Source organism: Triticum aestivum, chromosome 2B (genome assembly GCF_018294505.1).
Source record: "Triticum aestivum cultivar Chinese Spring chromosome 2B, IWGSC CS RefSeq v2.1, whole genome shotgun sequence".
NCBI lineage: Eukaryota > Viridiplantae > Streptophyta > Magnoliopsida > Poales > Poaceae > Triticum > Triticum aestivum.
The window spans coordinates 788076158-788088973 of NC_057798.1; the positions used below are offsets into that span (position 1 = coordinate 788076158).

The 12816-nt window shown below is 45.0% G+C and overlaps 1 protein-coding gene across 1 annotated transcript; it reads left to right on the forward strand.

Annotated features, from left to right (window-relative positions):
* Positions 1-945: 945 nt before the first annotated feature.
* Positions 946-2791, forward strand: LOC123039673 (disease resistance protein Pik-2-like). Its single transcript, XM_044462731.1, has 2 exons — positions 946-1962; positions 2782-2791. Exons 1-2 carry the CDS (start codon positions 1085-1087, stop codon positions 2789-2791), a joined length of 888 nt encoding a protein of 295 aa, XP_044318666.1. The 5' UTR covers positions 946-1084.
* Positions 2792-12816: the final 10025 nt, after the last annotated feature.

The window sequence follows — 12816 nt, forward strand, 5'->3', positions numbered from 1 at the left end:
GGCAACTGTGATTGTTTTGCTAGACGGCAACTGCAGTTGCGCGTACGTGGCAACCAGATAAACACGCATGGCAACTGTGATTAACTATACATGGCAACTATGGTTGGAACACACGTGGCAACTAGGTAAACACACATGACAACTACTGTTTGACCATGTGTGGCAAATAGTTAATCACACACGGCAACTACGATTTGATTACACACGGCAACTACCATAAATTAGATATGGCAACTATAGTTAATCAAAACAGATAGAGTTATCATGCTTTTACAACTATACTTGCCATCCTGGATAACTACATCTGCCAACCAGGATGGCAACTAAATCGTCATCCCGCGGGTACTAACGTAGCTGTGTTAGGACGTGTGGGCATTTTTGCTTTGTGCCACACGCGCGGGTGAAGATGAGTAGTACTTGTTGGACATGTGGCACGAAGTAGCCGCGCCCACACGTGTAGGCAATTCTAATGTCCGCCCACACACAACCCGTGTGGGATGCCTCTTGCTCATACCACATACGGTGTGTGGCTAGACCCTTTAACGCCCACACGTATGGACGTTATCGGCGTCTAAAAAAAAGAGAATAAAGAAAATAACTGACGTGGCGGCGGGGAGAAAGAGAGAGTCCGATGTCGCACTAGTGAGTAGTGACTAGGAGTCTAGGACTACAAAACTGGTTAACTGAGAGACAAAGTATCGTGAACGGTTTTATATAAGTTGATGGGTAATCCGATTCAAATCAAAGATGTAAAGTTAAATTTAGAACAAATTGAAGGGGTTAAATAACTTCTCTTCAACTCATGTGCCGAGCCTTTCCACATATTTTGAGACGTCAACTCATGCCACGAGTCGTTCGAAATGGGACTATATTTTAGGTGGATCATGTGCGTCTAGCTGGCCATGGCTGCTGTTGGTGCAAGTTGTTTCTTAATATAATGCATCGTCAACCAACGAATGGTCTCTTCTACCATTTCTATGTTCCGGGGCCTTCATAAAAGCATCTGCAAATTGCGAACAACTGCACAAAACTCTGCATCACAGATCCAGCCATCCACCCAGCCAAGAGAATCAAGAGAGGGAAAATGGAGGGCGCGATTCAGGTTGTGACCATCGTCGGGAAGCTGCTGGGCGAGGAGTACCGGCAAATCCGAGGCGTCGGCGGCCAGGTGGCTGAGCTCGGCGACGAGCTGGCCACCATGAACACCATCCTCCTCATGAACTCGGAAACTGACGAGGTCTTCATTGACCACTTCGTCCGGGAGTGGATGAAGCAGGTACGCGAGCTCGCCTACGATGTAGAGGATTGCATTCAGCTCTACATCCTCCGCATCCCCCGGTTCCGGGCACGGCAAAGAGACCGCTTTCTCGTCTGGCCCAAACACATGGTCAAGACGATCCTCTCTCGCCGTCGACTGGCTTATGAGATCAAGGAACTCCGTGCTCGTGCTGTCGTGATCAGCGAGCGCCACGCGCGTTATGGCGTCACCCGCGAGGCGCTGGGCCGCTCTACCTCTCCCTACTTAGCCACCCCCGCGCCGGCGCCGGAGCCAGTGCTGGGTCCTCCCGTCGTTCGGCCGGCTGCAAACCAGTATGTGGGCATCACGGAGCAGGCAAACAAACTGGCTGAGATGGTGAAGGGGCTGACTGGCAATGAGGGTGGCATGACGCTCAAGGTGTTCTGCATCGTGGGGTTCGGTGGAATCGGGAAGACTACCCTGGCGAGGGAGGTGTGCCTGCAGCTAGAGACGGAGTTCCAACGCCAAGCGCAAGTGTCCGTATCCCGGGCATTTGACGGCATGAGGGATATGAAGGGATTGCTGAAGCGCATGCTTCAGCAGATGGTAAAGCAGAAAGCAGATAACGCGGAAGGCATCAACAAAGAGGACCCCCTAAATGGCATCGACGAGATGAATGTAGAGCAGCTCACCTACAAGCTCATGGAGGTTCTCAGGGACACGAGGTACATATACACAAACTATCTGTTTATTTGTCTATCTCTCTATTAAGTTTTTCTTTTTTTCTTTCAAATTTGTTCTGTCTATTAAGGTTAATCTCTCTATACAAGTTAATAATGTACTAAAAGATTACCCTCATATCGACAGTACCAGTACAAACCCCCACTAATAAATGTATAAAGGGCAATATGAACCTTTGGCAAATAGTACACAGTTTCATATGTATGGTGGGTTGGCTACCATATACACTGTACGTCCGGGGCCTGATTTTCTGTTAAACTGCAACAAAGAGTGTGGGCGACGTGAGTCGAACTTATAACCTCTTTGTACAGAGAGAACCACACCAACCAGGACATCTTAACACTTCTGCCTATTTACTTCTTTTTTTCCTTTTCTTCTTTTTCAGTTTGTGGAAGGCCCCAGTTTCGCTGGGCTGGCCCATTGCTGAATTGATGTTTTTCCAATTATTTCTTTTTCCTTTTTTTGTTTTTCTGTTTTGTAACTTTTTCCAAAAAATGTTTGACCTTTCAAAACTTTGTGCAAAACTTTTCAATATGTCCCTTCTCCAAATTTTGTTCATAATATACAAATATTCGCTTTTACAGAAAATTGTACAGACATTTCAAAAAAATGTCCGTGGCTTTCAAAACTGCTCAGAATGTCAAAACACAAACCTCTTTTAAAAAGGTCGAACATAACATGAGAAATTTCTCAATTTTTTGAATATTTTTTTAGAAACACTATGGAATTAAAAAAATAAAAATACCTAAAAATTGAAACCAATTGTTTTTTAATTTTCCTGAACCATTTTTGTATTTTTTTAGAAAATATTAGGAACCAGAAACTTTTAAAAATTCCGAACCAATTTTGAAAGCGAGAACATTATTTGAAACTCCCCGAAAAATTTAAAATTTGTGAACAAATTTTTCATAGCCTTGTATGACCAACCCAAGGCACCATGCCAAGTTGTTTTGGCTATCGGCATGTGTTGCATTTTCAAGAGTTTCTCTGTGAAAAAAGACCGATAAATGACCGGACGTGTCGCAACGTGCATACGGTGGTGAAAGTCGTTCCATACTGGCATGGATGCATACAATGTGCATGCCTACCTGGTGGCAAAAGTTTTCTCCAAGAGGCCAAAAAATACCACGTTTAACGTAGGGAGTCCAGGTAGGCAAAAAGGCTCTGTTGGAGAGCACATTTTTCTCTGACATCAGCCAAATGATCATAGATTTTTTTACCAAGACCGTGTATGAATAATTCAAGGTACCATGCCAAGTTGCTTCGGTTTTAGATAAGTTTTGCATTTTCTGTAGTTTCCTCGGTCAAAAAAGCATGTGGGTATGCCCATGATAGGCATCCATGCCAGGTGAACGACTTTCGCCACCGTATACAAGTTGCGACAAGTCCAACCATTCATTGGTATTGTTTAACCGTGAAAATTCCAGAAAACGCAAAACTTATCAAAAACCCAAACAAACTCGACATGATGCCTTGAATTGGTCATACAAGGCTATGAAAAAATTGAGGCCAATTAAGGGATGTCAAGAAACAATATGCTCCCAAATGAACCCTTCTGGCCTACTCGAACACTCCTTTTTAACACGGTATTATTTTTTGAATGTCTCGGGATTGGCCACAACTTTTGCAAGTAGGTGGGCATGACCATGTTAGCCATCCACGCCTAGTTTGAAAGACTTCCGACACCGTACGCACGTTGTGACACATATATATGTGCATTTATCAATCTTTTTCACCGAGAACACACCAGAAAAATGCAAAACTTGTTAAAAACCCGAACAACATGGCATGGTACCTTTAGTTGGCTAAGGCCAGGGAAAAATTAGGGCCATTTCAAGAATGTCGAGAAACAAGGTGCTCTCAAACAGAGTCTTCTGGCCTATCTAGATGCTTTATTTTGGACATCCTTGAGATGATCCTAACTTTTGCAACCATCTGGAAATGCCTATGGTGGCCATCCATTCCAGGTTTGACCGATTTTTGACACTGTATGAAAGTTGCGACACATCCGGCTATTTATCAACCTTTTGACCGAGAAAAACTCCAGAAAATGCAAAATTTGTTGAAAATCAAAGCAACATTGCACTATGCCTTGAATTGATCATACAAGCCACCGGACAAAATTGGGTCATCTAAGGTTGTCGAGAAATAACATGGTCTCAAACGGAGTCTTCTGGCCCAAAACACCATCTGTAGACACATGGTCTATTTTTGGACAGCCTTAAAATGACCGCAACTTTTACAAGCAAGTGAGGATGCACAGGATAGGCATCCATGCCGGGATTTAATGACTTCCATTACCGTATGCAAATTGTGACCCGTCCGGCCATTTATCGTCTGTTTTTGACTGGGAAAACTCCAGAATGCAAAAATTATCGAAAACCCAAGCAACTTGGCATGGTGCATTGGTCATATAAGGTCATGAAAAAAAATGATGTCATTTAAAGGATGTTGGAAAAAACCTCTCAAATGGAGACCTCTGGCCTATCCGAACACCCTACTTTGAGTATGATGTTTTTTTAGACATCCTTGAAATGACCCCAACTTTTGCCACCAAGTGGGCATTCGCATGGTATATATCCATGGCAGGTTTGAACAACTGACATCGCATGCACATTGTGACACATCTGGTCCTTTATCATCCTTTTTCATCGATAAAACTCCAGAAAATGCAAAACTCGTCGATAACCGAAACAACTTGCCATGGTGCCTTGAACTGGTCATACAAGTTCAAGAAACAATGTTTCAAAAATTTGAAATATTCGGGGAGGTTCAAATAATGTTCGAGCTTTCAAAATTTGTTCGGAATTTCTAAAATGTTCTTGCTTCTAAAAAGTTCTACGCAAATAAAAAATGTTGGGCGAAATTCTAAAAAATGGTGTATTTTTTTATATTTTTTGATTTGATTTTGAAATTGCTAATATTTTAGAGTTTCAATTTTTTTTTAAATTCAAAAAATGTTTGTATTCAAAATTGTGTTCACTCTTTTTAGAAAATGACCATGCTGTAAAACTATGAACAATTTTAGAAGACATGAATAGTTTTATGAAACTGTTGTACAATTTTTTGAAAATGTGAATATTTGTATTTTATGAACAAAAATTTGAGAAGCAATTTTTTTCAAAATTTTGAAAAAAAAGTGCGAGCATTTTTGAAAAATAAGAAGAGAAGAATGTAAAGGAAAAATATGATCAGAAAAAATAATAAGAAAAGTGGGAAAAAGACCGGTTCGACAATGGGCTAGTCCGATGAAATCGGGGACTTCTGCGAACTCAAGAAGAAGAAAATGGAAAATAGAATAAATAGGCACGAGCATTAATATGTCCTACCTGGTTAGTGCGATTTTTCTCTAAACAAAGAGGTCATGAGTTTGATTTATGTCGCTCACACTCTTTTCCGAAGTTTAAAATGAAGGAGAGAAAAAATACTAAGGGCATCGTGTACGGGTGGTATGTACACAGGCCTAAGAGCATCTCTAGTAGACCCCTTAATCTGCTGAACTGAAAACGTGATTTTTAGTTCGCGGAAAACGCGTTTTAAGAGTCGGTTTGAGCTGCGGCCGAACAGACCCCTCAAACTTAAACTATAAAACCGAATATCCGCATATTTTGTTTCTACGTCTTCTTCTTCCTCTTATCTTTGTCCATTGTCTCCTACAAAACCGACGGACAGCGCACGAAAGCGATCAAATACAGAGCCGCCGGACGGCCATATATGCAGCGGCCAAATACGGATCACACGAAAGCGGTCAAAAGCTAGCTAGCTCCTCCCGAGCCACCTCCAATCGATCTTGGGTCCAGGTGCTACGGCAGACGCGGATGTTTTCGTGGCAGTTGGACTCCGTCAACTGTTTTCTCTAGATACAGAGCACCGTAAAAGCGGACGCGAAAACTGCATTTTTGCGGATCTGGGGAAGATTTTTACCGTGCCCCTTCAAAAAAATTACAGGTTGGAGTCATTTACAAGTTCTATTTGGGTCACTTTTTCCGGCTAAACTGTAAACCGGCGGTTATTTTAATTTTGTGCGTTATACGGGGTCTGCTAGAGATGGCACCCCTCGCACCAACGTTCTGCTCGTGCCAGGGCATCCCTTTGCGCGACCTATAGCCTACTCCTGCTCCTCGACCTTTTTCTTCCGTCATTCCCTGCAATTTTGTTTTTCAATCTTCCCTCAGTAGCATAATCCTCTTTCGACCTTGTTCTCCACCCTCAACACTGATCTAGATGATAAAATGAAGGGTGGGTGGGCTTGAGGCCTGATCTCCTCTCCCCATGGCCTGATCTTGAGAAAAAAGTGCCATAATCCCCCGCGCTCAAGCCCGCCCACCCCTCCATTTTATCATCTAGATCATGGTTGTAGCCGCCATCCCCTATCCAGTATCCAACAAAGTTTTTTATATGAAAAACACCTCAAAAATAGTCACGAAAAGTCTGCATCTTGCAATGCCATATGATCTATTGTTGCCATATATATGCCCCGTGGTGCAGATTGCCTAATACCCCACCCCAACCCCCAATCTGATCACATCCATCAACCAAAGAAATAGATTTGCTACACCCTCTACCCCTTCACAAACACTCCGCAAATGCATGTTAGTGTGAAAGAAAAGTTGCCAGGTTCTGTGGTCTCTACTCCATCTCCATTTTTACAACTATCCAAAACCTAGAAAGTAACAAAGTTTTGCCCTCGCAAAAACAGGGGGGGGGGGGGGGGATGCCAAGCAGAAATAAAAATAAAAGATTTTCCCGTTCTCACTCTGTGCAAAAACACCATCTACACCCACATCCCTGCCTCCCTTGTACAAAAACCCTATCAGGAGCATATGGTTCGCCTACCGCTGTAGATTACGCTTTACAAAACTTAAAGCGAACATGAAGATGTGTAGGACGTATGAAACCAATTCCGGGTCACAGTGCAGATGCGCGGTTCACCAAATACATGTGTGCGCCTTGCGAGGTCCAAATCTCCTCTCTAAATAAAATGAGCAAATAGGGTTGGATTAACGAGCTGCTCAGCTCGTTCGGCTCGTTATCATTAAGCTCATTATCACTAGGCTTGTTAATATTAACGAGCGAAAACTTTGTTCAGCTCGGTTCGTTATGGGCTCGTTATGCTCATGAGAGGTCACGAGTGCTCGTTAAAGTAACAAACAACATAGGAGAATCCCATGATTCCATACAAAATTTACAACGAAATAAATTAGACTATGACGTAAAGGTAATAAACACCACAGAAGAATACCATGACCCCGTCAGAAATTCACAACGGCATAAATTTAACAAGGATGTTTGGTTCCTGCTAGCTTGCTGTTGGTTGACTCTAGGGTCTCCTCGCGGCTAGCTCCTAGGTCTAGGAGAAGTGCCAAAATGGGATGGGGTGTTGTGCCCCTAGGCTAGGCTAACTAGCAACTCTTGTGTTAATAGGCTGATTTGAACTAAGGGGTCTTATGTCAAACTTTTGAAACTTAGCGAGCTAAACGAGTTAGCTCGTGAAACTCGTTTCCTCACTCATTAAACTCGTTAATCTAAACGAGCAAAAAACATTGTTCGGCTTGGTTCATTAACTAATAAGCACGAGCCGAAACGAGTTGAACTATCGAGCGCTCATTATGCTCGCGAGCTTCGAGCTTTTTGTCCAGCCCTATGAGCAAACGTTTTCTGGTCTGTGAATAATTGCATGTGTTCACCCGTTATGATGTTTTTTTTTCGAGAAAACTTCTGGTTTATTTATCTTCAATCATGACAATACAACGAACACCAGAAATAATAAAAAATACATCCAGATTCGTATACCACCTAGCGACGATTACAAGCACCAAAGTGAGCCGAAGGCGCGATGACGCCCCTCGCCAGAGTCGAACAAAACTTGTTGTAGTAGACAATCGGGAAGTCATCGTGCTAAGGCCCCATATGACCAGCGCAGCAGAACAGCAACCCCCGCTAATGAAGAGTAGTCTGGATCGAAAGGAACCAACCTGAAAACACATAAACATTTTTCGATAAAGAGTGCTCTTTATTGACTCATAGTGTAGCATCAAGCGATACAATCATAATGAATACATACCCGGCCTCTGCATAACTAAGATGCACATAGCCAATGCAACACACACACACAAACAAACAATCATGCCGGCAAAAAGCAAAGTCTTACAAGACCGAAGCTATGCCTAAACGGATGGAGAAAAAGAAAACCCTGAAGCAAGAAACACAATGATCGACGAAACACAGCAGTGACCATCGGGCGCCAACCAATTCTTGACAACAGAAGAACTACGAGAAAGTTTCTTCAAAAGCGATGCCTCCAGAAACAGAGCGACGCGCAAACGCCGCCGTCACCGGTCCAACCACCAAAGGTCAGAACATGGGTTTTCACCCTGAAGATCAAATCCGAGCAAAACTCCGAGCAATGCCTTCACCAGGGTAACGATGCAAAAAACGACGCCATTACTAGGTATAACCAATCAAGGTCAGCAGACCTAGGGTTCTCACCCCGGAACTCGAGACTGGGTACACGAGAAGTACCATCCAATAATCGAAGTCATCTTATGTTGTCTCCTCCACTTGCCTTGATCCCAATAGCTGCATATGCACACGGTTCTGGTGGTGAGCGATGGTCATGCCGGCATGAGCAAGCTGACCTGACACGACGAAGCCGCTCGTTACCACCCGACGAAGTCTGATGGGGATGAAGAACAGTGGCACTACCAAAATCCAAAATTTGGGACACTTCGGACGCCCCGCACCATCCTCACAAAGTGGCAGCCCGTAGCTGATCTGCATGAGACGACAGCATGAGACATTGCCACTAACTCCGTCGTCCTTGCCTTGCGCCCGAGCCCAAGTAAGCACCGCCTCCCAGCTGGCGACACTGGCGACGGCCGCGACAACTGCGCTAGGCCACCGCCTCAACTAGCTGGGCTGCCCCTGATGGTGGACGCCAGAGTAGCTGGCTGTTCCAGTGTGGACGAATCTCCACTCCATGCTAGGGAAGAGAGAGCTGCTCACGAGCTCTTGCCGAAGATTGATGGCGCCGGGGAGTGGCTGCAACCAGTGGAGATGGCACCACTTAATGGTGTCCATGAGCGGGAGCAGCAGGCACTATGGTGCTGTTCTGACCACCCCCAGCCTTCCCGTTGGATCCAGCCGCGTGTGGACCGCCGGCGCCGCTGCAGCAAGTCGCCTTCACAACCTGTAGCCGCTGCCTGCACCCCTTAATGGCGTCCATGCATGAGGGACAGCAGCAGGCACTATGGTGGTGATCTGACCATCCCCAGCAATCTTTCGTTGGATCAAGCCGCGCGTGGATCGCCGGCACCGCTGCAGTAACTCACCTTCACAGCCTCGATCTGGCCGGTGCCTGCATCTCATCAAACGTTGCACGACGCCTCACGGGGACGGAGCCCCGCCGCCGCCGTCAGCCGCGCGGACAAGCCCGCCGGCGCCGACCGGCGGCGGCGAGGGGAGGGCGCACGGGGACGGCTGCGGGAAAAGCAGATCCAGTCGCCGCCCGAGTCGCCCACGCGGACGACGCGGGGGCAGTTTTTCCTTTGTACTGATGTTAAAAGAAAATATTAACGCTCGAAAACACATAAACATAGATGAACAACAAAATTCGAACAGATCCATCAAAGATAGATCCACCGAACGTAGATGGACTTACCATTTATGATGTTTTTTACACCTTATGCAAATTTAGATTTGTTTGGTGTTGGTTGATTGCATATGCATGTAGCGTGCACCCGAGAATTGTTGCTTGCACACGTAAGCATAAGGAGAGCATTGTTACTTGCACACACAAAAATGAAACCCGTGCAATAAAGGCTTATTTTGGAAAATAAGCATGTTTCGCAGCTCAACCTATTTTCTTTTTCGCCAAACGACGCTCTTAATGTTGCAACAAGCGAATACAAGCACAATGAGTACATACCCGACTCCGCACAATTAGATTGCACACAACCAAAAGAAAAAAGAAAAAAAATGACTCATGGGGCTCAAGGCGAGGCGACAACCCACTACAGCAAAACATCAACAACTACCACTGCCTTTGACAACGCCCGAACAACGAGAAGATTCCCGACGGCAACACCTTCAGCAAGGAAACCGTGCAGGAACACTGTCATCGCCGGATCGAACCACATAGGCCAATCATGGGTTTTCACCCAGAAAAGAAGGACCCATACCTAGGATTTTCATCCCTAAACTTGAGACCGGGTACGCACCACCATAGAAGAGGTCCTCGGTGTTGCCGCCACCAACATGCCAGTGAAGAAGTCATGCTACAATGTCCCAATCAGCACCGGAATCACGGATCAAAGTGAACACTACACATCAGACATTTTCTTAGACGGCAGATCTGATCATGCAGACAACCACCGTGCATACTAGCACTTGGCGCCGATGTGGGGCACGGCCTGGCAATTCAACAACACTTCGTTTGGATGTAGACATTCACAGCCTTGGAATTGAATTGGCTGCAATATCAAATCCCCGGGACATTGACATTGAGATTCAACCCGAATTCAGGTGTTTGGATGTTTATGCATTGTGCATTTGGAATTCAAGGAGAGACCAATGCTCATTCTTGTTTGGATGGTCGGAGTATTGAATTGGCTCATTTGTACTAGTACAAGAAGAGTCAGACATGCAACAGCCGGCCATGATGAGGTCCCCGGAGGCGGAACTCCAGGTTAGCACATGGCAGCAATAGGAGAAACGCGGGGGGATCGCAGGCGCAGACGAAACCAGCCCTGCGTCCTTGCCGTCTACCCAAGCATGCATGCCACCGTCCTCTAGCCAGCCGCCATGAAGAACAGTAGCCCGGCAGACGCCGCCCTGCCATGAAATATGTTTGTGCATCTCCGTCTTTGATGTCCCCTTGTTGTTCTTCATATGCATGTTCCTGGGATCCGGGCCTTTGCCGCAGCCATCACCCTCCTCATCCTCACCTCCCTTGTCGTCGACATCCTGCAACGGTGACCACGCCCCACCGCTGCGACAGATGGAGGCGGGATTGCTACGGCCAGATCTCGGCGGAGCTCCACTGCTACAGTTCCGTTCGGTTTCAAGAGGGTCGGCACTGATTAAGGGTGGGCGCAGTGCAGCATATGCATGGCCGTACTGCAGGTCGGGGAGAAGGCCTGACGGCTGCAGGCGTGCGAGCACCTGTTCCGTACAAGCTGCGTCCACCGGTGGCTGCGAGAGCTTTTTTTATGAGGTCAAGACGAAGGGGTACGCGGGGGCGAGGCAATATCAAGCCAATCGGAGGAGTAGAGGTCCGAATTCGGGAACGAGTGGGGCTAGTGTTGTCGAGGATGGCTCGATATCGAGGCGCGATTCCATGCGTGAATGCCAAGACCATCTGAACAGCCGTATTCGGGTAGGTAAATGCCAATATCAAATTCTTCACGCGAATGTCTACATCCAAACGGAGTGAAGGGATATTCAAGGAGGAAAATGAAAGAAATTCCTTCTCCTGCGTTGAATTGCGAGGGTCACCAAGATATAAATTTGACCCACCTGCACTTTTAGATAATGAGGTATGAACTGGTCAGTCTTTAAGCGAGAAAATTAAATTCCAAACGATCGAATTTTTCCATCAGATCCGAACGCCTCTCGCCGTCAGATCCTCATCCTGCGCGCGTCAGTCCTTCCTTTTTTTTTCCGCCCGAATCTGGTCGCCCGCAGATTGGATCCTGAATTTCTCTCCTGCCCGCATGTTGACCGCAGTTAAGACCCGATTTTCTCTCCCGCACTTCAATCACTGTTGCGGTTAAGGGCTAATGGATTGATTGGTACTGTTGTTTAGGCGGAAGAAAAAGAAAGCTTGGAATGGGATTCGAACCCATCTCTTCTGCGAAGTTAAGAAAGCCAACAACAAACTAAGCCAACGCCACTTGTTTGTAAGTAGCATGATAATGTATGACAATATAGCTGATAACTCATGTACAGATACTACGGCAACTTTTGACCTCAAAATAAAAATTGTTGAAAACATATGCCCGGTAATTTTTGTATAAGTAACATGATAATATACACACAACAGAACTGCTAACTCATGTACCAAGATAACGGATAATTTTGACCTACAAATAATTTTGAATTTTTGAAATAAGGAGAATCTAAGATGACATCATTCTTTTATCCTCTAGTGCAAGCATGCATGTGTACGTGGAAAGATGGTTGAAACAACCATTTTTATGCCCCTGTAATTTCTGTCTAAACAACATGATAACTTGTGGATCACAAGCGTGATAACTTAATACTCTAGGGGTGGTAACTCTTTACTTAAAATAAAAGATCATCGGAACATATCAATATGAGATCTAGTTTCGAAGGTCTTGTAGTGACGATTTTTATGTGAAAGTGATTTTTCAACTAAAGTAACGGTTTGATCTATAAAATATTTTGAATTTTTAAGTTCAATGGAATCTTCGCTGATATCAGTATTTTCGTCATATATGCTTGTATGCAACAACTAGAGAAAAAAATCCTTGAATGTGTTGGGCGCTTGCAGGTTTTTGTTGGAGAGAATGCAATACGCACGTGCACATAAAATTGGACAATTGTGATAATATAAATCTATACAAGAAACTCCACATTGATAGCCCATGCCTCCAAAGAGATATTTGATATCATGTCGTTAAGGTCTTTTGAGATGCCCCTAAGCGGTTGTAATTTCTGTAACTAAGCTAATTTATAATTAACATAACATTTGCACTTCACACATTCTAATTAGCTATGGAATTCATATGTAAAACCACGTATCTCATTGTGGTTGATGATGTATGGACAGTAGCAACATGGGACGCAATCAGATCGAAATTGCCAGACAACAACAA

Coding starts and splice junctions, on each gene's coding strand:
- LOC123039673 (XM_044462731.1), top strand. CDS start 1,085: ATGGAGGGCGCGATTCAGGTTGTGACCATCGTCGGGAAGCTGCTGGGC.